The 27,138-nt window shown below is 33.3% G+C and overlaps 3 protein-coding genes across 4 annotated transcripts; 1 reads left to right on the forward strand and 2 right to left on the reverse strand.

Annotated features, from left to right (window-relative positions):
- The first annotated feature begins 2,860 nt into the window (after positions 1 to 2,860).
- LOC111778916 (uncharacterized) lies at positions 2,861 to 8,758 on the forward strand. Its single transcript, XM_023658927.2, has 9 exons — positions 2,861 to 3,375; positions 3,469 to 3,561; positions 3,677 to 3,781; positions 4,370 to 4,513; positions 5,480 to 5,578; positions 5,674 to 5,802; positions 6,489 to 6,668; positions 7,638 to 7,754; positions 8,301 to 8,758. Exons 1-9 carry the CDS (start codon positions 3,070 to 3,072, stop codon positions 8,463 to 8,465), a joined length of 1,338 nt encoding a protein of 445 aa, XP_023514695.1. The 5' UTR covers positions 2,861 to 3,069; the 3' UTR covers positions 8,466 to 8,758.
- A 781-nt stretch (positions 8,759 to 9,539) lies between these two features.
- LOC111778755 (putative methionine--tRNA ligase) lies at positions 9,540 to 17,524 on the reverse strand. Its single transcript, XM_023658727.2, has 17 exons — positions 17,185 to 17,524; positions 16,746 to 16,890; positions 16,070 to 16,223; positions 15,825 to 15,980; positions 14,267 to 14,497; positions 14,036 to 14,179; positions 13,573 to 13,663; positions 13,341 to 13,447; positions 13,137 to 13,251; positions 12,634 to 12,752; positions 12,395 to 12,460; positions 12,141 to 12,269; positions 11,670 to 11,813; positions 11,414 to 11,534; positions 10,633 to 10,859; positions 10,446 to 10,547; positions 9,540 to 9,945 (listed from the first exon to the last, which is right to left on the reverse strand). The coding sequence occupies exons 1-17, from the start codon at positions 17,321 to 17,323 to the stop codon at positions 9,715 to 9,717; spliced, it is 2,421 nt and encodes an 806-aa protein (XP_023514495.2). The 5' UTR covers positions 17,324 to 17,524; the 3' UTR covers positions 9,540 to 9,714.
- A 2,654-nt stretch (positions 17,525 to 20,178) lies between these two features.
- On the reverse strand, positions 20,179 to 26,190 carry LOC111778331 (putative sucrose-phosphate synthase 2). 2 transcript variants are annotated; one of them, XM_023658084.2, is made up of 12 exons: positions 25,537 to 26,190; positions 23,928 to 24,169; positions 23,778 to 23,841; positions 22,980 to 23,675; positions 22,726 to 22,848; positions 22,494 to 22,625; positions 22,231 to 22,407; positions 22,090 to 22,143; positions 21,951 to 22,013; positions 20,913 to 21,857; positions 20,718 to 20,845; positions 20,179 to 20,605 (listed from the first exon to the last, which is right to left on the reverse strand). In XM_023658084.2, the coding sequence occupies exons 1-12, from the start codon at positions 25,813 to 25,815 to the stop codon at positions 20,317 to 20,319; spliced, it is 3,192 nt and encodes a 1,063-aa protein (XP_023513852.2). In that variant the 5' UTR covers positions 25,816 to 26,190; the 3' UTR covers positions 20,179 to 20,316. The 2 variants fall into 2 exon arrangements, with proteins under 2 accessions (XP_023513852.2, XP_023513853.2); XM_023658085.2 differs by having other exon boundaries at positions 23,928 to 24,182; positions 25,537 to 25,678.
- Between the last annotated feature and the right edge of the window lie 948 nt (positions 26,191 to 27,138).

Here is a 27,138-nt window from a genome sequence, read left to right on the forward strand (position 1 = left end):
AAAATTTCAAATTCTAAGAGCATAATTGAATTTTCAAATAAATATTTAAAATACCTCACAATTGTTTAAAAAAATTTAAATTTTCAAACAAAATACCATAAAACTTTCAAAATAGTTTTAAAAATATAGTTTAAATTTTTAAAGGTTTCATCAACCACATTTAAAAAAAACTTCAAAAAAAAAAAAAACACCTAATTTTTTTTAAAAAAATTAAAATTACTTCTATCATTTATATCCGGTTTAAAAAGTATCCATAAACTTTTAAAAATAATATTTAAAAGTTTAAAGATAATATATGAGGTGTAGATGAACTTTTTGTGGATAATAAATTTTTTAAATTTTTTTTTTTTTATATTGTAAAGAGTGTTAATTCTATTTATTATTTATTTATTAGTTTCTGGATATATATATATATATATTTTTTGAAAGTTTAAGAATATTCTTTAAAAATTATTAAAAATTCAAAAGTACGTTTGAAACAAACCCACAAGAAAAAAAAAAAAAAATCTACAGATTTTTCATCCAAAACTAGCGGAATAATATTTTTAAAATGAAGCAAACAATGAATCAAGAAATGCTAAGATCAAGCTACGTAAACAATGAATCAGGGGCCGGCGGTCCTCCACCTTCTTCCCTCCCCGAAAACCTCTCTGAAATCAAGAGCATCAGAGCTCTAACTTCACAGGCAGAGAACAAAGAAGACGATTCGATTATGCACGGTTGGAAATCGAATCTCTTCCGGCATTTGGAGCTGTGACGGAATCGATACGGTAATCGAGCAGAATCGATTTCGCAATTTGCATTTTGAATTTTCACTCAGTTTTTTCGAATTTATTGGTTAGGGCTAGTTGATTGATTGATTGATGAATTTGGAGATTTTAGGGCGAACTTGGTGCATTCGAGCGGGACGATTCGATTATGCACGGTTGGCTATCGAATTTCTTCCCGCATTTGGAGCTGCAGTAGAATCGATACGGTAATCGAGCGAAATCTATTTCGCATTTCGAATTTTGATAAAGTTTTTTCGAATTCATTGGTCAGGGCTCGTTGATTGATTGATTGATGAATTTGGAGATTTTAGGGCGAACTTGGTGCATTCGAGCGGGACGATTCGATTATGCACGGTTGGCTATCGAATTTCTTCCCGCATTTGGAGCTGCAGTAGAATCAATACGGTAATCGAGCGAAATCTATTTCGCATTTCCAATTTCGATTCAGTTTTTTCGAGTTCATTGGTTAGGGCTAGCGGGACGATTCAGATCCTGTCCATTTCGGAGATTGAAACGGCGAAGGAAATTAGTCTTTCAACGTCGTTGAGTATGGGGAAGCTCACTTGTCGAAGGATCGTGGGCCGTTATTGGGCCTCAGCATTTTGGGCTCAAGTGGCCCAATTTGAGTAAAGATCATTGCTCCTCAACTCTCAACCCTACCTAAGGTAAAATATTAATCATGTTTAAAAAATATTTTTTAAATTAATATTTTTTTATTTAGAATTTTAAAAATGTTCTTAGTAATATGTTTAATAAATATACACAACTTTTACATTTATAAAAAAATTTAAAAAAATTCTTACGCCAATAATTCATCGAATCGACTTTAACTCTATCGATTGTCTTTAAACATTTTAATATTATTTTTATAATATGAGAAATGATTTTATAATACGAGATGCCATATTTATTAGAGCTTTTATTTTAAAAGTTATATTAAAAACATTAAAAAAAATAATAAAAAGTTTTCATAATTTCATCTATTTTAGACAAATGAATTAAAAAATAGTTTAATTTATGGATTAATGCATAAACATAAAATAAAGTTTCTATTCCTTTTATATTTTTCTCTTTCATTTTTTTTTCTGCTTTACAACCATATAGCCAGATAAATAAATAAATAATTATTTAGATTTTTTCCAACCTTTTATAATATATCAAGAAATTAACAAAGAAAAATAATAGAGATATTAATAAGACATAATTGCACTGTTCTTGCTTCACCTTGGATAAATGTAATTATTGGACTCATAATAGACTAAAAGTCTTCCATTTATTTATTAAAATTAATATACATTTTTATGTTAAATTATAAAATTCGTCACCCTCTTTAGGTAGGATTATAAATCGGTCTGATCTATATGATTTGATAAAATTCTCATATTTATAACGTTTTATTAGACCATACAGACGGAATTCTATTTTTTATTCAAATTATAGGGATAAAAGTCGTAAATTAACGTAATTTTTTTTTAAAAATAGATAGAAAAATCTATCACGAGCATTTTATTTATTTAATTTTCAAATTTTTTAAAAACTTCAAATATATCCTTTGGATTTTGAATTATGCTTTATGGGAAGAAATTTTATTTAACAAAATTTAGATAAGATAATATGACAATATTTCATAAAATAAGTAAGAAATTTTAAAAGTTGTGTAAATTTGAAATATATAGGGACATATTTTTTAAGAAAATTATTTTGGAATATGTATTTTATAATTTTGAATAATTGAAAATTTTTACTATTTAAAAAATAAATTAGTGTTTTATTTCATAAAATTGATTTTAGATAATTAAAAATGTATTTTTGTAGTGATTTTAAATAAGATAAAGTGCTTTTAATAACCTTCCTTAAAAAAAAAAATTAAAATGGTTTGGAAAAAGTATATTAAATTATCTTTAAAAATTAAAAAATAAAATTTTTAAGGAAAGAAATTGAAATTTACAGTTCCATTAAATGCATCAACGAAACCAGTTGTGATAACTTCCATACTTTTCGCATTATGACGTGGCGTTTTGTTATTTGTCGGTCACGGAACTTCCTGTAGGCCTCGGTGACTAAAGCTTTTCCAACCTTCTCCCACTTTCGTCCACAGAGTGTCCCCCTTTCAGAGGGGCAACGGCAAACTCGAGGAGAAAATGTTTGCGAATAATTAAATCGGAAAAGGGTAAGAATGGAGGAAACTGAGATCGGAACCCTAGCAATCGAAGCGAGAGGTTGAGGACAATAGCAATCGATCAGTTTCATCTCAATTTGTTGCAGTAATTTTGTTTTGAATTCGTTCGCAACATCAAAAATGGTGAAGAAACGTGTGCCGGATTGGCTGAATAGCTCTCTCTGGTCCTCCACTCCTTCCGTTGACGACGATCGCCTCCACCGCTACAATTCTGAGCCGGCCGCCACCACGTCGTCGCCGGAACCTTTTGTCGAACCTCCGGTTCCGATTCCTCCTCCGTCTGTGAGTACCGCCATTAGAACCGAGTCTCCCAAGTCTGATACTAGAGAATCCAGGGCTAATAACAATGTCAGCAACGACGATAATGGCACTCCCTCAGGTCCTTCTGCTGAGGACGTATCTCGCCAGGCGCAGCTTCTTGTTGAGGTTTGCCTTTTCGTTCGATGATCTGCATGAATTGTATTGTTTATTTTTATTATTCCTTTTAGTTGTTGATTGTTTCATATCTTTTGGATGCAGTTGTCGAAGAAGGTCATAAATCTGCGTGAATTGCGTAAAATTGCGTCTCAGGGCATACCGGATGGTGCAGGAATTCGTTCAACCGTCTGGAAGGCATGTATTTTGTAGTTTTTATTGTGCGTCAAAATTATCTGTTGAAGCAAATTTAGCTAGATTTGTCGTGAAGAGTCCAAAATTAATTATGAATGGTTCATTTGATTGATCACAGCTCCTATTGGGTTATCTGCCACCAGATCGTGGATTCTGGCCTTCTGAGTTAGCTAAAAAGAGGTCTCAATACAAGCATTTTAAAGAAGAGCTTTTGATGAATCCTGTAAGTCATATTGTGGAACTTTCACCCTCCATTTTGGTCTCTAACATTTTGTAGAAAGATTCATCTTATTGTCTGTGGCTTAGCCCCTCCTCTACTGTCCTTTCCATTTTACAGTACACCCGGCAAGGGGTAAAATATATCTAATGGAGCTGATAGCTTAGCTTTGTGAACTGAAAATTCTTGTTTACAAATTGGAAATTAATATGAGAGAATTGCAAACATTTTTCTTCTTTCCCATTTTCCTAGATAGCATTTGTTCTTGCCGAAAATTGGATTTTTTTAAGACAATGAAGTATTTTGTGGACCTCTTCTCCATTTGTTTACTTTATTATGGATAGTCACCAATTTAGAAAGTAGTTTCATTCTATATATTAGCATACAACATGATAGTATATCTCTATCCCTTCTATGCAATAATTTTAATACAGACAATATCAGTTGTTTTATACCTAATCCTATCAATATCAGTATATTATTCTCTATATTTGTTCCCATATAGTAAACAAAGTAAAAGAGGATACGCTGCAATTTGTATTACCTGTTTGTATGTACGAACATGGTTTTCTTAATGTTTCTGTGGCTAGTCAGTCAGAAATTTCCAGGAGGTTGGAGAAGGCCAAAAGCTACGAGCATGATGAAACAAACAAAGGTCCGCTCTCAAGGTCAGAAATAAGTCAAGAGGAGCATCCTTTAAGTCTTGGGAAAACCAGCATCTGGAATCAGTACTTCCAGGTATCCTTTATTACTAAACTCGTGTATAAAATGTTTATCCCCTGATCTAATCTTATGAAATCTGTTATAATAAATGTACCCACAGCAAAAGTATTTATATAAAAATTATTGGGCTACTCTTTATGAACTCTTAATCTAAATAATTCTGTGAACTTTAATTATTTGTTAAACCGAATCCTTTAACTTAGGATGAAATTTTCATTGAACAGATGAACTTTGGACTAAAGTAGTTATGTTGATTTCAACCCTAAATTAAAGAATTAAACATTTTCTTATACTTTATGAATTCTTAGGAGGATGGAATGACGTTTGCTGATTTTAGAATAACCATGCCATTCATAAATTCTTAATTTTCTAGTTGAACTTGAACATTTCAGTTATGTGATCATCCTCTATGAGTTCTCTTCTAGGGATTGCTTGATGAGAAATAGTCAACCTTATGCATAGGTCAACCGTTTATGGAACTGGACCCTTATAAGTGTACATGGAATTGGAATGGGAAATCAAAAGACCAGAAAACTCAATTTTAAAAGAGATGTTTTGGTGATAAAGACATTACAGCACTTGAATACTTGGTTTTCTGAGAAACTGATAGATTGATATTCATTTGAAACCAACTTGCTTGAAGAGGATTTGTTCTACAGGTTGTGCACTCCGTACTTGAATCCTAAGGAGATTCGTTTGAAAATTACCCCCTCTTAAGTTATGCAATGACCTCCTCTTTCAGAACCTTGACTTTGATAAAAATTGACAAATATCTTCTTTTTATGGAAAAATATGCTAATTTTTTGTTTTTCCGAGATTGTGTCCTTACTAGATTTTATATATTTACTTCAACAGTGGATCAGTCATATCCTGTCTCTGTGTTTCGTGTCTTTTCTGTTTGCACTGTTTTACAGTTATATAACGGTATGATCATGTGCTATAACATCATTCTAGTCGTCTTATTTATCACCTACCTGATAGGACTCTGAGATTATAGAACAGATTGACCGGGATGTGAAGCGTACTCATCCAGATATGCACTTCTTCTCTGGGGACTCATCACTTGCAAAATCTAACCAGGTTAGTCTTTAATTATTGCATAATTGACATGGGTAATATGAGCTTTATAGAGGTTTGGACGCTTGTCTTATGCTAATAATATTTTGTACTTTCAGGAGGCTCTGAGAAACATCTTAATTGTGTTTGCGAAGTTGAATCCAGGAATTAGATATGTTCAAGGGATGAATGAACTTTTAGCTCCTCTATTCTATGTATTTAGAAGTGATCCAGATGAGGATAATGCGGTAATTTTTCTTTACATCTCCCATCCCCCTGATGGTTATTTGGATATAGGTCATGCTAGCTCTGTATTGTTGCAAAAAAGCAACTAAATAAGTTGGTCGTTTTGCCTAATGCCTATATGGACACATTTTGATAAAATGAAAGTCTGGTTTGGTAGAGTTAAATGGATTGTTCATTTATTTTTCACTTTGAACCATTAGACAAACTTTTTCTAGCTATGAGTTTATGCGTGCATCCTATGAGATGAATTTTTTAAGTTAAGTTTTATTTTTAAAAAATTTGTTTTTCATTTCAATTGTGAATATCTTTAGTGGATGATATTCCATAGAGGAACCAGCAGTACCTCTCCTTTGTCATCATTTGCATGTATCACAGAAAAAAGGCCTTTAGAGAAAACGTTCTTTCTTTTAATGGATTCTTTTTTTCCTTAATGATCATGTGTTGTCTGGTTATCAGAAGTAAAATGAGATTTTTTTCTGAAAGATAAAGAAGATTCAATTCGGTTACACCACGAAGTTCTTTTCCCAGACCAAATTATTGTTCCTTGTAATATGTACATTTTTTGCGTCAACTATGAAGATGTGAAAAGCAAAATTTGTGCAGTTTACATTATGAACAAATCTATTTCTGACCATCCAAACTGTTTGTTACGTTTTTTCATAATTGACTTTTACTGTTAAATTTTCAGGCATCTGCTGAAGCAGACACGTTCTTTTGTTTTGTTGAGTTGTTGAGTGGATTTAGGGATCATTTCTGCCAGCAATTAGATAATAGTGTTGTGGGAATCCGCTCCACAATCTCAAAGTTATCTGAACTTCTGAAGGAGCATGATGAAGAGCTCTGGCGTCACCTTGAGATAACAACCAAAGTAGGGTTTAATTTTATTTAAGTGCTTAGCTCTTTTGATGATTAGTCCTATAGATCTCCTCTATGTTCCATCTTTTGATGCATGGCAACCACTCTTAAAGCGCGCCTGCTTTCTCAGATTACTATTCAGCAGGAGAGTGCAATCTAATTTGAAATGATAAAACCTAAAGCACTGAGGTTTTCATAATAATTTTGAAATTGTAAAGGGCAAAGTTTTCTGATCAGTCTCTTCAGCTTTGAAATATTCTTTGGTTCTTGATTGTGGATCATTAGAGTCCTTATATTTCTCTTTTAAGAGAACAATGGTCTTATGGCGATTCACTCATTTTCTCTTTACTGTTCCCAATATTTACCACCACCTCTTTTAAATTCTTTTATTACTTCATTGGAGACTGTTTCTTCTCAAAAGAAAATAATGTTGTGGTCTCTACATTTTCTATGTGAACCACATCTTTTGAACATTTTGATTGAATAGATTTCTTGTGTCTGCTAAGACATCAGCCTCAGAGTGATCTGTGCAAATCTTCTAAAATCTTTAAAGAAATAATATCAACATAGAAGCCTATGTGCTGAAGCAAACCGACTCCTCATATTGCCCAATTTTTGCCTATTTATACTTGTGTATTTGTTTTTTAAGGTAGGATGAGAACAGAAGATCTATTTTCCTACTTAATAATCTTTTACACTTGTAAGTCTTTGTTTCTTAGAATATTATGTCGAGTACGGTGGAGGAGGAGGCTTGAACTTATGACCATAACCATTTGAGTTAGGCTTCAGTTTGGCACAAATGTCTCATGCTTGCTTTATATGAGTTTAACCTATAATTTAAGCTCATTTTATCTTGCACAACTATTTTTGTAGATTCTAGTTTTCATATCTTAATATCTACATATGTTATGAAATGAAGTTTGTTATTTGTTTCTCAACAATATATTTATTTGTTGTATTCTTCTATTTTGTTGAATGACAGGTAAACCCCCAGTTTTATGCATTTAGGTGGATCACTCTCCTCTTGACCCAAGAGTTCAATTTTGCAGACAGCCTCCACATTTGGGATACAATTTTGAGTGATCCCGAGGGTCCTTTAGTAAGTTTTTTCTTCTTTCAGATTCAAGTTATCCTCTCAAGAGTTTTCGCTTCCCTTTTTATATGTTGTGTCATTCTGGAGCAATGCATAAAATTTGAACCATTTAGTAAAGAACCGTGTGGTATAAGAAAGATCTGACACATCAAAACGGGATGATAAACTTGGCACATTGAACTACCTTCGGAGAGCTATTTGTATTAGATGAGCTTCATTCTGTTTTTGTGTTTCTTTTTGGTAGTCATCAGAAATTTAGGCATTTCTAACAATGCTTGTGCATATATAATACAAGAGACTGCACATGATAACAACATGCTCTATAAATGCACGAGCATTTTGCGAAAACGTGCTCAAAAGTGTAGGAGAATTCTACCATACCCGCTGTGCGAACCTGAATATATTTTCTTGTTGAGTTACTCCTTGGTGAATCTGTATGCATTTGTAGTTGTGGGGGACTAGGGCGATTATGAAATGAAAATGTTTCACTCTACTTAATATAAAACTAATTGTATTAAATCTAACTAGACTTGATATTCAATCACTTTGCAGGAAACACTTCTCCGAATATGCTGCTCGATGTTGATTCTCATTAGAAGACGTCTACTTGCAGGCGATTTTACAGCAAATCTCAAACTGCTCCAACACTACCCCCCAGCGAACATCAGTCATTTGCTCTACGTTGCAAACAAGTTGCGTAAACAACCTTCAATCTGATCTCCTTTTCTACACGTAGTGCATCGATTTCCTGTTTGATTCTTCCTTTCTCTAAAACGTTCTAGTTTGGTTCAATTAATTGATGTAAATGTTTGGCTGAGAGAATGACTTATAGGGGCAGGATATAAAAAGATTGTTCTTTAGGTGCTGACTTGTAGTTTGTGTTTACAGGACAATTGTGTATCTTTTTCTGAGAGATTAGTGATTGATTGATATCTAGAAACAAGTTCCGATCCTTATGTAGTTGCACAATTTTGGCTCATTGTTTATTTCAATTTCCTTGGTTGAACTTCTCTTCGGGTTTTGTTTACTTTCGCTTTTTCTTTCTTTGGCATCCATGATTCTCTTTATTAGAGGTATTCTAGAAATGTTTGCGATCGAGCGAATAGGCTCAACTTTGTTGTCACCGCTAGGTGGAAAATTCAAGTACGAATTCATTGATATTTGTGTGAATAGGCTCAACTTTGTTGTCACTCTGTTTTATATAATTGAATTTTTCAAATTTTATTTGTGATTCTATAAATGTTCTAAAAAGCATATTACAAAAGGATGAAAAATGTTGGGAAATCAATAATCCTGAATTTTGAAAAGATTTACATAATGATCCTTCATTTAGAGAACAATAATTTAAAATTATTTTCCAAATTATTATTGGAAATTTTTCATACAAAAAATAAATAGGATAATTTCCCTTGTCATTCTTCAGTTCACCTTTGGGGGCTATTTATTTTATCAAACCATGACATTATAGAAACTAAATTAACAATTTAACAAAGAAGAAACAAATTAAATCTGAAATTTTAAAAAGAAATGAGGACGTATGGATAAAATAAAGTTAAATAAAAAACTCACGAAATTTTTAAAAAAGCTAATGGCTTTTGAAAATCAAAGTAACTGGAAACTTACTTTTATATAAATTAATTTTACCCAACGCTAATAAAAAAAATTTAATTTCTTTAATAATCACTTTTATGGCCATCCAAAGCAAATGTTTATCAGGAATGAAGCAAAAGCCATATTTAAAAATAAAAAAAAAAAGTTGTTATTTTTCAACCATAAAATAAGCTGAGGACCTGAATAAAACTTTCTATGACGTGGGACAATTTGATTCGCCAATCATCCCATAAATAAAGCATAATAATAATATTTCAAATTACAAGAAAAAAAAAGTAAATATGAAAAATAAAACACTGCCAGAAAGAAAAACTCAAAACCTGGGAAACGATGTCCTCTGACTGAGATTTTTGGTCTACCTGATAGAGCCACTGGAAATAGAGGACACTTTGCAAATACCAGCAGATGTAGTAAATGGAATATCTTTAAAACATGCCACCAGGTCTGCGTTAGTAGCCAAATCTACCTGCAGTGTCTCCCACACCTTCTTCTTCGGGTTCAACACGCTGTCGGGCTCGCCTTCAAATCCTGAGAACTTAATTCTTTCTCCGACAATAGCATCTTTCGGTGGCTCGACTAGTTCGACCTGAACATTGCATCATATAAACAGTTAGAAATCATACAATGATTTGAATGGTTATGCTTACTTGCACTAGTTCTAATCATATTTGCTAGCATACATATAATAACTTCAAAGATTTTACTTTACATTATGAAAATTTTGATGTTTTACTTTACATTACTTCACAAATTTTGATGCGTCGATCCCTTAATTCAAAAAGGTAAAGGTTTGACTTGATTGCTATTAATTCATCTTTGGACAAATTATTGAATTTGGTTGCTTTATGTATACTTGCTCAATTAAAGATCGAACAAAAAGTCAATTCCTTATATTTTTATCCTGAGATCTCACAATTATAAGAGCTAGATTTGTCTCTCGCTTGCTTCTTTTTTCGATGAAAGCCAATTTTATCACTTACAATTTATTTAATTATACTTCTTCACGTATTACTTAGTCAATTAGATAAAAATTGCAAAGAATAAGGACTGTGGGCTATTCTCGAAACAACTGTGAAAATTGCTAACCTTAGTGTGGTCACTATTGGAAGCAGCAAGGACCATGGCTTGCGATTTAATGCCCCTCATAGCTGCCGGCTTCAAGTTGCAAAGAACACAGACCTTCCGATTCTACAGAACAAATTCTATGATGTTGAGTTTGGGAACTAACATTTACAATCTAAGTGAAGAAATAAGGGGGGCTTGTAACAAAAACCTGCATCTCTTCGAGAGGAATGTACTTGACTAGTCCACTGACAACGGTTCGAGGTTGCGATTCTCCCACATCAATTTCTTCCACATATAGGGAATCAGCATCAGGATGCTTCTGAGCTTTAGTAATTAGGCCAACACGGATATCGAGTCTTGTAATCGTAATTTCTGGTTCCACAGCAGCTTTTGATTTGCTTCCTGTGGATTTTGCCTGTTGCTTCTTTCCACCGCCTTCTCATCAAGAAACAATGAGTAGAACCATTTAGAAAAGCGTTTGTGAGGAGAATATCATCTTAAAAATTTAAATATCTTGTGTTTATATAATGCATATTAAAATAAGTTTTAAATTCTATTTTGGTCTCTGAACATGACTACTTTTGTCCTTGCTATTATTATGTTGCCAAATATTTGCCCATTCCATATCCGTCTTAATCAACTCATGCAGCTCCAATACATGCCCACATTGACATATTAATAAACATATTTGAAGTCCAGTTATTCAAATATAAGACAAGAAGGATAACAACAAGGACTAAGGTTACTTACATGAGATTCAGAGATTAAAATAAATGTTTGAAAGTATGGGATCAGCAAAGAATTAAACGAAAAAATATTTGGAAGCTAAAAGGACCAAAATGAGATTTAAACTTAAATTTGAAGTTTAAAAAGGGTTATTTATACGTAAAACCAGCGTAACATTGATGCTTTTAAGAACCCCAAAAAATTTACCTTGTTCATAAAATCTACATCGGTTAGGATAAGAAAAATAGTGAAATTTAACTAACCTGAAACGTTAGTGCTTTTTAGCTGAGCAGCAAGCTTCTCTGCTTCAGCTTCTGCTCTTACAATGCGTTGAGCCTGACTTCCAGCAAACTTGTCTCTGTATAGTTCTACTTCTTCATCTTTCTGGAGAAATAACGTTAGTTATCACCATGGTAGTTTCACTTTCAGCATAATGAGAATCCACAATCACAATTGTGTACCCCCTAATTATATCAACAAAAGCAAATTATAAACACTATGCAGGAATGAGGCACATACCAATTCTTTGAATAATGGCTCTGGTGTGCCAATCTTATGACCAGAAGGTAAGATCTTCCAAGGTTGTTTTGCCCTCTCGATATCTCCTTTTTCTTCACAAAGTGACATATGCCGTTCCACCGGTACATTCAGCTGCTTAAAGACCTTCAAAGAGATGGGTGAAGGTTAAAAAAAATAATTTTCTGCGAGTACATACACAAATTACAGAGATAAAGAAGAACAAAAACAAGATATTAATTTCCAAATACCTACATTTGACTATTTTACCTAATAAATGTATATCGTAAGCTACATTTTCTTTAAGAAAAGATATAGGATGTGAGATAAACATAGTTAAATATAATTGCCTTCCAAATGATAAATAATCTTTAACACATAAGATAGTTTAGAGAATGGTCTAGATCACACAGCCCATACGTTAACGCTCTACTGCTAATAGAAATGTGGACAATGAGTAGTCAGAATATCTACCTCCTGGGAGAAAGAAGGCATGAAAGGTTCTAATAAACACGCCAGAAGATAAACTAGTCCAGCTGAAGTTCTCATAACAAGATTGCAGGAAGGTTTGTCCTCCTTGTAAAGATTCCAGAACTGTGCTGTCTGAATGAAACCGCATGATAAATGGTCAGGGTGGCAAAGATTGCGAAGAAATATCAAAATTTAATAGAATATGAACATCAGAAGAAACAAGATCCAACCGAGTCAATTACTATGACTATGCTTACTTGCAAATATATATTTCCCTCAGTTGAAATAGCCATTGCAGATTTCAATCCTTGTTTTAGTTTAACCTGTAAATATTCCATGGAACAATTTTATTTCAATATTAACGGAATGGAAAAGAAGATGAAAATATTAAAACGTCACAAAATATCCTGTTCCTATAAAAAAAAAAAAAAAAAAAAAAAAAAAAAAAAAAAAGCATTACAAAAAATGAAGTTCAATTTGTTAACAAAAAAGTCACCTTCTCCATTGATTCCACATATTGGTCAACGTATTTACCCACTTTCTCAGCCAAACCCAATGTCAATCCATGAGAGTCCGCATCAGATACATCAGGAATAATGGAACCATAACCCTGCCCTGTAAATAGAGAATTCAAATATGTTTAACTGTAGGAAACTGCGGTAACTCTTCATACAAAAACGTAATAAGTTTTAGGAATTCTTATTGCTTTTCGATAGAAGTCAATATAGTGCTTGGAAACATGTCATAGATCTTGCTAGAATAAAATATGGTGACCACTTGGAATGATCGGATCTTCAAAATAAGAAGCACAACCACTCAATCGGGCACCTGTGCCTAACCTTATTAGTTATTAAACATCTTTAACAAATTTACAAAACTCATTTCTACCTAGTAGCTATATAAATGCCTACAAGTTCCACCAGATGAAAATTTCGTTTCTAAAGCGGAAGTAATTAAAAAGCCCTTAGGAAGTTGAAATAAGAAGACAAAAGTACCAACCTAAAGGTTTGGCAATGAAGCTCAAAACTCGATGAATGAAGTTGCCCAAATTGTTCAACAACTCGCCATTTAGCTTTGCTTGCAAGTCAGCCCATGTGAATAATGTATCTGATACCTAATTTAACATAATTTATATTTTAAAAAATATATATTTATTTATAAACAGAGCAACGAATGCCAGAGTCAAGAAAGTTGCAAATTTACCTCAGGCCTATTAGCTAATAAGTAATATCTCCATACTTCTACGGGAATATTTGTATCTTTTGCATCATTACCAAAGACTCCTACACCCTTACTTTTAGAAAATTTTCCTGTAAGAGAAATCCAGAATAAATGTTTACAGAAACATGTTTCCAAATCATGTATATAAATCATTCATATATACAGATGAATTATAGGTAAAAAAATATGTACCGATTAAATCATTGACTGTTACCTGCTTCATAGTTTAAATATTCAGTAACACTAATGGTTTTCATCAAGGTCCAGTCTTCTCCAGTTCCAAGAAGAGTGGAAGGAAACATAACCTGAATCAGATTATATTCCAGGGACATTAACAAATATAAGTTCCAATTTATGTGTGAGAGAGACATTTATTTCAACGGTCATGCTAAATCGCAGGTATGAAGAGAGTCATCAGCAGTTCATAATGGAAACTGGAACTCTGATTGAGAAAAAGAAATAGAAAGAGAAAAAGATCCCAAATGTTGCCAAATGCATTTAAATTACATTTTCAATTTTAAGAAATAGAAAATATTTTTAGATAAAAATGCCATGTTGGTCCTTCATTCTCAGAAGATAGGGTGAAAATGCCTTTCGTAAAATCATTTATTAAATAAAAAAAAAAAACAGATCTCTTCTACAGTCAATAAGGAAAGTCTAATGGTTAGGACACGAACCGTGTGGAAAGGAACATTATCCTTGCCCATGAATTGAAAAAGCTCCACATTTTCTGGATTCTTCCACCATTTCTCCCATTCATTTGTGTAGCATGATGTAATGGAGACATAACCTATAGGTGCATCAAACCAGACATAGAAGACCTAACAAAATTGAAATGGTAATTAACAAATATTTATCATAGAAAACCATCTGACTATTACAATTAAAAGATTGAAAAGACAACAAACCTTGTCCTTGAACCTTTCAAGGGGAACAGGAACCCCCCACTTTAGATCCCTTGTAATACACCGAGGTTTCAACCCTTCCTTAAGCCAAGCATTTGTTGCTTGAATAGCATTTTGGCTCCAAGATCCGGCCACAGACGTCTTGTTGATATATTCTTCCAGTTTATTTCTTAGCAAAGGAAGTTCGAGAAACATGTGATTTGTGTCACGGATACGTGGGGTTGTTTGACAGACCTATTTTCAAAGTATTAACACTAAGTTGCAATGTTGGGGGAAAATTCTAAAACAAACTGATAAAATCAAGTCCCGGAAATACTATTGCAGATGTTAATAACTTACCACTACTCAATATAACTTTTGTTTTCTAGATTTATAAGCGTGACTTTATGAGTTCTTTTGTCCTCCTTGGTTCGTTTTTTTTTTTTTTTCCCCTTCTTTAAGAGGAAGGCGTTAACAATTAGTGATGATCTATAGCTTCCACAACACTACCTCACGCCTTTTGCTTTTAATTCAAACTGTTAACAAAGCCTTGGGTGAACCAAAGTGAAACTAGTTTCCAATGAAGGTCCACGCTAGAACGTAAATGGATAATCCTTTAACTTCAAATTTCAGATAGAAAATATGAAACAAGAATGTTGCCCATATCTGAGAATAAGAGAGAAACAGAGGGATAGAGACAGAGAGAGGTGAGAAAAAACAGAAAATTGTTAGCATTGCTTCAATAGAACCCACTAATGGTATATAACATAAATTCTAATTTCAAGCAAAGTTATGGCTCTTCACCATGCAAATGTGTTAGATAAACATAAACATTGCTTCAAACTGACAACAATAGAATATGAACTATCTGGTCCTTATTTGCTTCAAGGTGAGAATTTTTCCTCCAATGAAGATAAGAGCTTTTAACCTAGACTCTTCCGGCTTCTTTTCATGCAAGACAGGTTTTCCAAACTTCCCTTGTTAATAATAGATTCGTCCTTATAATAATTATATGAACTACGTTGCAGTCATGAGAACTCGACAGGATTTCTCTCAAACCATTATTATTCTCAATAATAATTTTTTTGAAACAAGGAAGAGAGAGAGAAGAAGAAGGATGTAAATGCCAAAGGACCTCTCTTCGCCAGTGTGTGCAAAGAGGAAAATGCAAAAAGAAGGTTATAGTGTCCTATGGATTTGGCCCAAGGGAAGTCTTGACACCAATGATAAAATTCAAGCTAGTAATACATGTATTCAGCTGAATTTATGTATTCTTTGCAAAGGGCATACAAAAAATGCCAACAGTATTTTCTTGTGAAGCTCTACTCCATTAGACCCCAAGGATCAGGATAAAGAAAAAACAACCGAGCAATTGGAGTATTGTTCGACTGGCAAGGAGTAGAGGAATCTTTCATGATGAGTCAAGAAGAAATTTTAGTCTATTGATTCTGCAGCGGAATGTTCCAGTGGAATGTTTTTCATAATTTCATTGAAAGTCGTGGAATGTTCGCTATACCTAATAAAAGGTTCTGTATATGATGAAAACAAATGTTTTTTCAGTTGTAGGAAGTCCATGAAGTACCTTGCACCTGGGATCTTTCAATTCAGTTGGATTTAGAAGTTTCCCACACTTTTCACACTGATCACCACGTGCAGAGTCATACTCACAACCTGGAGTGGGACAGATGCCTTCAACGAGCCGATCGGCTAAAAATCTCTCACAAGTATCACAGTAAAGCTGAATTATGGGTAAAATAAATAAATAAATTCCGTGCATGAAAACAGTGAACAGAAGTAGAACAATTCAAATAATAAATAATTTTCTACCTGTTGCATCGTGTTTTCAGAAAGCCAATTGTTCTCCAGCAGTTTTCCAAATATTGCTTGACAAACTTCAGTCTGCTGTGGAGACGATGTGCGCCCAAATTCATCAAAACTAATACCAAACCAATTATAAACTTCTTTATGAATTGCGTGGTACCTGACAGTGGAGAAATAATTAAATAAGTTCCAAATCTTTCCGAGACATAGCTCACTTCTAAACAGTAGTGGCATTCAACAGAAAAAAGAAGGATTGCAGCGCACAAAAAAGAAAAATCCATTCTAACCAGTCGATTAAATGTACAAGTACATATAATTCAGCCAAACCAAACCATAATACAAGGAAGGAAAAGATAAACTTGAAAAATTCTCGTCGAAATTACATGCACGCAAAACGAGAACCGCTCAAGCTAAATTGAATATGAAGAAACATCCATAAAGTGAGTGTGAATAAAGTATCCGAATCCAGGAGACAATACTCAAGCTTGAAATCCAGATTCCTGTTCAATTTCTAAAACTATGCACGTGAAAGAGTGGAGAGAATTCAGAAATTGTAGCATCAAGCGAGTAAACATTATGGACTTAATGGGCTAAAAAGAAGCCAAGGAAATTATTCTCTAGAATCAGTGACCGCAAATACTCAAAAAGACATGACGAACCAAAACCTGAGAAGAAATCTTACTTGTCACAAATCTCTTTAGGAGAACATTTCTCTTCCATTGCTTTTGTCTCAGTCGCCGTTCCGTACTCATCGGTTCCACATATGTAAATAGTATTATAACCTCTAAGCCGACAGTACCGAGCAAAAACATCAGCACTCAACACACCTGCACAAACAAAAACAGCGCTTGGTGAAAGTATAACAGGACACTGAAATCAACTATATACAAAACATTCAATTCAATCTTTTACGATCATAACAACAATCCGCATCACATAAATGAGCGCATAAAAAGTAAACCTCAGAAGCCAACATAATTCCTAAAAACACCATCATATTCAGCTCTTAGAACCAAACAGGAACCAATTCAAACACAAACGTTCAGAAATGCGGATAAACAACACTATCCTCAATCAATCAGACACGGAAACACAAATAAACAAGTGAGAAAGAACATTACAGCCAATGATGTTGCCGAGGTGAGGAACGTTATTGACGTACGGAAGAGCGCTGGTGATGAGAATATTCCTCTTTCCTGGAATCGGAAGTATTATGGCCTTGGTTCCGCCAGCGGCAGCATCGCCTGAGACGTCTCCCATCTCTATTAATCTGCCTGAAAAATCAAAGGTTTGTTCTGCAACAATGAATTCTTCCTCGTTCGGACACCTCAAATGGCGAGAATCGGGATGGTGATAAAAGAAATGGAGAATTTTAGAGCAACTCGGAAACAACGACGGCGTTGACAGGTCGCAGTGGGCGCTTGAGGAAGTAGGGTAAACTGGTCTGTGACGCACTCCTTTTGGCCTTTTTTTTTTTTTTTCTAAAATCTTTTGAAATATTCCGAAAAATGGACAAAATTTGAAATAAAATAAATATAAGTGATATTATTTAGGCTAAATTAATTAATTTAAAAAAAAACCCTTACTTTATCATATATATATATATATATATATATATATTAACAGTTAATTTCGAATTTCAAAAAGTTTCAAAAATATCTTCCGCTCTAACTTAAACTTTTTAAAAACTCAAAAATAATTTTTTTAAAAAAAGTTTAAAAATATTATTTATCACGTCTAAAAAATATTTATGATTAATTTATGAATTATTCGATAGATAAATTTGGTTCATAAGTTATCGCCATAATTATTTTAAATTTCTTTTGCTACTTTTAAAATTTTATAAGTTTTTTTAATAAATATTAATTAAAAAAAAGTAATTTTTTAAATTTTTAAAAGTTGAAAGAATATTAAAAAAAAAATTTAAGGTAAATACTTCAATAGTTTCTCTCCAAAATTAGTATTTTTTTAGATTTATTTTTTTTTCATTGAAGAGATTATTAAAATTGTTATTTTTAAATGGATTACAAAATTTATAGATATTTTTATTAAATTAACTTATTATTTAAAGCATGGTAAATTAACGTGACAAATGGTATAACAATCGGCGATCTTTTTTAAATGATAATAACAATCTTAATATTATATAATTATAAATAATTACACGTATGAATTTTATTAATCAATTAATTTTTTATAACAAAATTGATGAATAAAACATATTCATATTTATTATTAAAATAATATAATTATAGGATCCACCAAACTATAAAATTTATAAATATATTAACATTTAATTTAAACTTGGCACTAATATTCCTTTTTTATTATTATTATTAATATGAATCTTTTACGCATATTAATAATATTGTAATATTAATAGAATTTTTACGTTTATTAATGAATATATTTACCCTTTATAAATATGATATTATTTATTTACTATTTTTATTCTATTATAAAATAATTGATCAAATATTAAATGAGCTTGCAAAATAATTATCAATAGGCTTAACAAAAATGAGTATGCAAATAATTATGGATAGAAAGCGAAACTATATTAACAATAAATTTAGATTGGTTCGGTTTGATCATGTTATTTATAAATTAAAAAAAAAATTTATTTAAAATAATAATGTAAATTTTATTTTTATAGATTAATTAGAAAAAATTCCATTGCAATAAAATTACTATTTTGAATATTATTTTGAAACATGCTCTAGTTTAGGTTTTATTCAAAACACAAATCAAAATATGTAAAAAAAAATACGTATTTATTTACGCTTGTTATCAATAATAATAAAAAAAATAACAAATATATTTAATAGTTTAATAATTTGAGTCAAAAGTTAGTCAACATAAGATAAATAAATAATTATCTATTATTTTTATTTTATGATTATATTATTTATTAAATATTACCTAATTCATTGTTCTTTTACGGTTATAGCCATGGGCATTTTGATCTATTTACCCCCGTGGATTTAAGATTCAAAATTTCCAACAATATTCTTTAAAATTTAAATTATTATATTTTAATCCTATTTTTAACTTTCATATTTATACCATTTTAAATTTATTTTTTTTCTTAAAAAATATTAAGAGGCAAAATATATAAAACCGAAATACATGAAATTCATACCAAAATTTGGAATAAAAAATTCATACCTAATAACCCCAACATTCCTCTCCATTCCTCGAGGCTGAATTCTATTTCAAAACTGCAAATCTTAAGCACGTTACCTAGTTCTTAAATTGATTTTAAAAGTGAAAACTATTTTTTCGGACGAACGCAGGTCCTTCTAGGATTCGTCCTTGTTACTTGCTTCATAGAGGTCTCGTAAGTAGAACATACTTCACTTTGAAGTTTCTACAATTCAAAAGGAGTGTGTACGCATAAAAAATCAAAATTGTTCCAATACTAAAGTTCAAAGACTAAAATAGTTGTTCAAAGACCGAGAAATATATAAATCTATTTATCTGTCCATATATATATATATATATATATATATATATATATATATATATATATATATATATATATATATATATATATATATATATATATATATATATATATATATAGATTGAGATTGATATTCCAATCTTTCTTCTTCGAACGTATTGATTTGACCCCATAAGCAGAACCGCCACCCCATAGCATGTTGCTACCAGAAGCAGAACCTCGTATTTCTTGTAGAGAATCTCTTAATTGGTCCATAGCAACTAGCAACTAAAAAGAGATTCTTTAACTAGAAAGAATTCAATTCAGGTGTGGGATACCTATCTAGAAAGAATTCAATTCAGGTGTGGGATACCTATCCAGAAGTTTTCGCAACTCCATCATGTATGATGGAATCATCAAATATTTGACATTTTCGAACTCTGTCTGTAATTCACTATAGGCTCGAGAAACAAAGAGAAGATATGTATGAACAAGATATACAACAACAAGAAGAAGGAAAAGGATTGAATAGCGAAACTCCCGAACATTTGGTGATCTCAGATGTGTCGATATTGATGGTGACTCATTATTTCGATGAATCATTTCTTCTCACCGAAGAGGATATATATATATATACTAAATTTCCCATTCACAATAAAAACTCCACAAGTAAAGAAGAGAGATGGCAATGAACATATAATCTTCAACAACAATAGCAAGTTCTTAAGCTCAACAGCTATAGACACCATACAAAGAGAAAAAAGAAAAAAAAAAGGAAGAAGAAAGCAGAGTAAAAGGAAGGTGAAGCTCACATTTTGGAGGCAGATAATGAAACTTGCTTAATAGCACCTGCAATCTCTTCAGCATTTGCATCCCCATTAACAAATGTCACCAGTGGGCTCTCACCTGGAACTATGTCATCTCTTGTATAGCTTCCCGATGTCCTCAGCAGATCTTCCGACCCCTTGCTCGTCATTCCTTTCATGATTATCGTCTTGTGAGTCCCCGCTATCATCTCTTCATAGTCAGTGTCCCCTTCCTCCCCGAGAAATACGTACATGTTCGAAAGGTTCAGTCTCCATCGCACGAAAAGATACCTATGGTCGATGCAGAAAGAACGAAGTTGAGATTTATAATATCATTTCGCACAAAAAAAGAGCACAAGTTTAGAACTTGTTATGAAGTGAATGAGTTCATGTGTTGTTAAACCTGAGAGCCTGAGCTCTTGATGCAAGTAACGGAACGATTTGCATTCGAGTCGACGTTCGGCAATACATTGGATGGCACCGTAGCCCACGCATCCGGAGTTTCTGCCTCAAATCATCAACTTTCATTGCCTGAAAAGAAAAGAAAAAGTGAGAATCTGCAATATGTTGCAATTTGAAGTTGATAGCTTTCACTTACCTTGCTGGGATTCCTTATTAAGTAAGAGATGCAATGTGCATTACTTGATGTTCTATCCTCCTGAACCGGACTACGAAATTTGTCTGAATCGTCTTCAGATGCATTCAGTAACTTAAGAATCGTTTTCCTCAAACCGTCGCATCCCCAACGATAATCGATATGCGTTGCGTAATCTGGATCAGGGTACAGTTTTCCATCTTCTTCATAAGAACCTGGGTAGTAAACCTCACTGCCACTGCTGCAGATCAAGGCATCAAATTCGTTTAGTTGGATCTTTCCAGACCTTAAGAATTCTGTGGTCTCTGCTAATGGCATTGCTGTTGATAGAGCGAAACCCGAAGCACGTGCAACCTGAGTGTCGAGATTACCAGCTTTAATAATCTCCTGCAATATCTTGATCATCTTCTTTTCTGGAGCCCCATTGCTGTCATAGCAGTCAAGTGCTATAACGATCAACCTGCGTCGTCGTCTCAAAACCGGATACTTTCCAGGGATATTCTCCAGCATTTTATTCCCCTTTTCGATGTCTGCCTGTTCGTTCCCCGACCGCTTTATCTTGTTCAAAACTCGCTTCACTTGGTCCTGCAAATCAGGGTCATCAATGGATGCAGCTATATCGACCGAGGCGTTCAGCGATGTTTTTTCTCCATCAACCGAAAGTCTAAGCGACATATCTTGTACATCCTTAAGAGAATCATTGAAGGATTCCTCTGTGGATATTTCGTCGCCCGGGGTGATGGTTTGCCACTGCGGGTGCCTCATTCGACAGGCTGCCACTCGAGTCATGTACGTGCGGCAATGCGCTGGCCAGGAGAACAGGTGTATGTTCTTCAAACCATTTTTCCTACAGTCATTCCACAAGTTCTTCTCAGATAGTAATTTCAGCAAAGCATCAGAAATTGCTTGCTGATCATGAGGATCAACAAGAAGACCATTGTGTAGGGCCTATAATCACAAAAACAAGTTCACATGTTTACTCAGATCGTATAAGTAACAGTATGAGTTCATGATAAAGATTTGAGATCGGGTTTTCTTTACTTCATGAATGTCAACCGGTCCGCCGTTCTTCGTTGCCACCATCGGGAGCCCATGTGCAGCAGCCTACGTTAATTCAAAGGCATCAATCCAACAAAACTCATCTAATGCATTTAATGATACCAGAGAAAAGAAAATCAACCTCAATCAAGGTAAGTCCGAACGGTTCGACCAGTGCTGGATTAATGAAAACACCCTAGCATCGTTTCGAAAAACAAGTTATTAATGTCACAGTTATGGTATGATTACGGATGTTAATGTAGATTAATGATCTCGAATAAACCTTTGTTTTTGCTGCGAGTCGATATATGTCTGGAACATCGGATTGCTTATGATGTTTCGGATATGCAACTTGACCGTATAGATCATATTTATCGATAAACTTTATAACTGTTGTGAGAACGCTAGCGTTACCAGCCGACATCTCATCAATATCTTCCCTATTTCCCATGATCAGCGTCTAATAAGGAGAAAACTCATGATTTAACAGAAGGCATTTATCATATGATTCATAACTTAAACATGTTATTGCAAAATCCTACTTACTAGATTAGCAAGTTCTCTCAATGGACGACACTCTCCAAAGGCTTTCAAGAGAGTCGTTATATTCTTCTTCGGGTCTGGCCTCGACAACGCCAATATCATCGGTTTATGGGGGTTTGTAAGAAAACGCATCACCTATGCAATTATATAACTTGAGAGGAGAACTAATAATGTAATGTAAGATAGTTGAATAAGAGTGATAAAGAGGGGAAAAAGATCAAAATTGGACACTTACATCAGACCATATCGTCGGAATTGCTTTCGGAGAGGACCCGTCGCTAAGTAGTGTCAACTCGCCATCATCAGGGGCATCTTCAGTAACCACGACATTGCTGAAATCCATGCCGGGAGGAATGACCTGCAAAGAACTTCGGTCTTGAGTTCTTCATTAGAATGTCCAAATAAAGTAACATATTGCAAGAATCTACCATTTACATTTCTACTTATGGTTAACATGGCAATAAAAGACAAGGAAACTGTAAAACTTACCACCATCCTCGGCATGTATCGACCATGGGAAACGACTCCACGTCGAGCACGTGCACGTAATACCTTCTCGAGTTTGACATCAAATCCATCATAAAGTCCCCATTGCTCTTCGATCTCCTGTTTGGTGCTTGTAATCACAAGTTCTGCAGCATCAAGAGAAAGCTCTTCTGCTTCAATCCTCCTCATTATCTTATAGTTTGAATTAATATCTTCTTTCGATTGGCGTCCCTGCTTAAGAAGCTGTTCGAGCTTGTTTCTTCCAAGCGAGTGTCCCGTCAGCACCATCGGAACATTCAAAGCACCCGAGAGAAGAGCAGCGCTATCCCCAGCATCGGCATAATGTCCATGGATGACATATGGCCAAACAGGCTGACCACCACCAATTTGGTCACCTAAAGCTTTGGACATATTAAGAACATGAGCTAAAGCTCCATCTACAAACTCTTGGATATGGGGCCACAGTAATTCTTTTTGGAGATACTTATCCCGTGGACCGAATGGAATCCTTACGATATACGCTCCACTGCTTTCTCCGATATCACCTTCCCCATCTCCCGTTCCTGCACTTAGCATCTCCGTTGGCTCACCATAGCTCCAATCGACTTCAGGTGACAAGATCTGCCTCGTAAAAAGGTCCACCCTGTATACCCCTGGCATTTGTGCTAAAGCACGAGAAAGCTCTACAACATACTTGACCTGAAAACGTTTTATTTTAAGATAGAAACACCATTTAGGACCAGATCAGATAACAAAAATCTAACTACTAACTAATATTCTTCTAACGACATCGGTCCGCACCTGTCCACCAGTGTCAGAATCACAACCAAGCTCCATGTTATCTCCCCGAACCAAACCGTGCAAGCTGCAACGAAGATCAACAAGAACATTGGAGGATTAAACATACAGTTCAGTCATTTAGGTGCATTATTGAATTAGAAAAATAGGTACCTGATAAGAATAATATAAAGTTTCCTTTCACTTTTATCTTCCTCTTCCGAGTTGGAAATAGTCCTCTGGAGTGGAACCTTCGAGGTCTCGCTCTGCACGGCCTCGTTTTGCACCGTTTCACCCACGGCGTCCCCCTTTTCTCCTTCTGATAAGTCTTCTGACATTTCTTCTGTTACATCCATCCGTCCTAGTTCCCGCTCCAATCTCCATTTTGTTAACCGTTGAAGCTCCTCCCATTCCAACTGCACACAAAAACTTTGAGTGCACCAAGTAATAATCCACAAATTATTTCCTTTTCAACAGAAGAAAATACCATAATTTTTATCGTAATACTAGCTCGAGATAAACGTGGCGAGTGAAGAGGCTACTCACATTCTTACTTGCAAGTTCACATATACATCAAATACCAAAATGTAAAACAGATTTAAGCTTCCATAAACATCCAGATCATTATCGGAATGCAGTGAACAAAATCTGAATTCACATATCTTAACGTATTAAGATTCTTATATCAATTTTAAACATATAATTATTGTTTAATATTATATATAGTTCATAGCCTTTTATCATGAAAATCATAAGTTCAAACATTTCTTAGTTTTTATCTTTTTGTCTTTGCACTTTGAGTTATAAGTTCAAACATTAATTCTATTACTGCCCATATTTCATTCACATCTATCTATCTATATATATATATATAGATCGATGGATCGATCGTGACTTAATTGTTATATTTTCAAAGTATAAGGACTAAATAGGTACAAATAAAAAATACACAGCTTAAAACATTATTAAAACCAAAATCAAAATCAGGTTTAAATCCTCACTCTAGCCTCCTACGATTTCTGCTCCGTTAAAATTTGGTTCCTACTATTTAAAAAAATTTCAATCTAGTCCTCAGGGTTTGCTTAAATTACCAAATTGTAAAATCACTATTAGCATCTAATAACTAAGCCAGTGCCAAAAAAACTTCGGACAATTCTTTTTTATCTCTACAAAATTAAAGGCCAAAATCTTGTTTGTTTTTTGTTTGTTTTTTTTTTTTTTCATATAATTTTTAAAATCTAATTAAATTAGTTCCCAATTGCCTCCCTCATCCCTTCCTATCTAGCAAGACTAGAGATATTCAAAAGATTCAACAAAATTCTATAGATCCGTTATTTATTATTGTTATTATTTTGTGCGTTAATTTCAGATGAACATATAGAACAAATTGAAACTATGAAGTTTGAACTAAATTTATATTATTATTATTATGTTCATACCAATATATATAATACGACAAGGAAGGGGAAAAAAGAAAAAGAAAAAAAAGCTTAGCGTTTAGAGAATCAGGTTGTGTGGACGTCGTCCATTTCTGGAAGATTCTCAGCAGAAAAAAATGAGTAGCAACAGACGGTGCAATACAGAGTCAGACACAGTTAGAACAAAAGTTCCGAATCGTATAATCAAACGATCCGAAAGCTTCAGAATCACATCAATGGCAGCAAAAAGCAATAAAAGAATGAACAAATCCACAAATCTTCCTAACAGAGATAAAATAATCATCATAACAAAGAACAGAAAACACGGAACGATTGAAAGAAAAAAAGAGGCAGAATCGAAGAACCTGTTTCTTCTTGCGAGTGAGATGCCAAATCCGCCAACACATATTCTCGAGCCTGGAGCTCCGTTCGCGCGTATTGCGAGTGGCGACGACCTTCAGCCATGTCCGATGAAGGTCTGATTCATCAACGCCGCTGACGACTTCCTCGACGAAGTATTTCGTCGGATTGAAATGGCCTCTGTCGCTCAAATTCGCCGGCGTCGGCTTCTGTTCTTCAATGGCGGAAGCACCAGTATCCAATATCGCTTCCAAATAGCCATTTATCCACTCGTTCCCAGCCATTTCTGATCAAATCGCCTCTTGGAAGTTGAAACAAAAATTCAGTAATTCTAACAGTAGTCAAACGCCATAACATGCATATTCCCCCAAAATCGCTCGCGCACTCACTGAAATTTTGAAATTCTAAAATCCACTTGGAACAAATAAAAAAGTTACAACGGTTTCATCCAATTATCAAATCTGTAGTTCTTGCAAAAGTGGAACTAAAACTTGTTTTTCGTGTTGAAAGAAATGCAATGGAGATTGAAGAGTGAGAGATGAAAGAGGAGGTCACGTGGCGGCGGTGGCGGCGGTGGCGGCGGTTCCGGCGGAGGTGGAGAGGGCGAGTTGTGAGAATTTCACCACTTCCGTAGCTGTCCGCCTCTCGATGCAAACACCCTGCTTTTGCCAATATTTATAGCTTCAATTCTATGTACAGTGGTATTGACAACAATGAAAATATCACTAAAATTTAATAAATTAATTAATTAATATTTTTATTTATTTACATTTTATTTGATTTAAATAAATAAAAATTGATTGGTGAATTTACTTAAAATTAAATTGGGCTAAAATAAACAGATTTAAATTTATTATTATTTTTTCAAAATAATTGTGATTACACAATTTAATTATATAAAAGAGTGTTTTATTCGACTAATGTTTTATTTTTATTAAAAATAAAAATTTAAATAAATAATTTAATAAGAATTATTTGAGTAAAACAATCTTAAAAGATGTTTTTAAATGAAATAATAATTTAAATAATTTTATTATTATTATTATTATTATTATTATTATTGTAAAAAAATCTATTTCTCATTTCTAAAGATTTTTATTTACTCATTAATATTAATTTTTGGAACTTTTTAAATTCACAACTCGACCCAATATTTCGGGATTGGGACGAGATTATATTTTGCCCAAAATTATAATTTCAGCCCCCACACCACTTTTATCTATATTAAAAAATAAATTAGTTAATTTTGAAATTCTAATAGTAATATTTAAATGTAAGATCGATTTTTTTTAATTGTCAAGAACTATATTATAATATTAAAATTTAAATTTTTAAAAATTATATTAGTATAGGTCAAGTTATGAAAATTTTAATTTAACTATTTTTTAAACAATAATAAAATGGTAAAATATAATAAATCAGTAAAAATTAATTACTATGAACTTCATTCACTTTTCCATATAAAATTTGTGGCTATTAAATTTTTAAGTGAAGAAATTGAATTATTATTTACTCATTTTTGGTAATGTAAATCTACGTAACTTTATTTTTCATTATATAAAAATTTATTAACCATATCTTAATTCAAGATTTCTTCCTAAATTTTA

The sequence above is a fragment of the Cucurbita pepo genome, chromosome 17 (genome assembly GCF_057944985.1).
Source record: "Cucurbita pepo subsp. pepo isolate OVF chromosome 17, ASM5794498v1, whole genome shotgun sequence".
Taxonomy (NCBI): Eukaryota; Viridiplantae; Streptophyta; class Magnoliopsida; order Cucurbitales; family Cucurbitaceae; genus Cucurbita; species Cucurbita pepo.

Bases quoted from the DNA above. Each gene is read 5' to 3' on its own strand.
- LOC111778755 (XM_023658727.2), bottom strand. From the start codon at position 17,323: ATGGGAGACGTCTCAGGCGATGCTGCCGCTGGCGGAACCAAGGCCATA. The intron at 14,498-15,824 runs GTACTTCATGGA...CTTTGAAAATAG, and splicing joins TGAAAGATCCCAGGTGCAAG to GTCTGTCAAACAACCCCACG. The intron at 11,814-12,140 runs GTAGATATTCTG...ATCTCTTTGAAG, and splicing joins TGCCTTCTTTCTCCCAGGAG to GTCTTTAAGCAGCTGAATGT.
- LOC111778916 (XM_023658927.2), top strand. From the start codon at position 3,070: ATGGTGAAGAAACGTGTGCCGGATTGGCTGAATAGCTCTCTCTGGTCC. The intron at 3,562-3,676 runs GCATGTATTTTG...GATTGATCACAG, and splicing joins TTCGTTCAACCGTCTGGAAG to CTCCTATTGGGTTATCTGCC. The intron at 4,514-5,479 runs GTATCCTTTATT...CCTACCTGATAG, and splicing joins TCTGGAATCAGTACTTCCAG to GACTCTGAGATTATAGAACA.
- LOC111778331 (XM_023658084.2), bottom strand. From the start codon at position 25,815: ATGGCTGGGAACGAGTGGATAAATGGCTATTTGGAAGCGATATTGGAT. The intron at 22,408-22,493 runs GTAAGTAGGATT...TCTCCTTATTAG, and splicing joins TGAGAGAACTTGCTAATCTA to ACGCTGATCATGGGAAATAG. The intron at 21,858-21,950 runs GTAAAGAAAACC...TTGTGATTATAG, and splicing joins GACCGGTTGACATTCATGAA to GCCCTACACAATGGTCTTCT.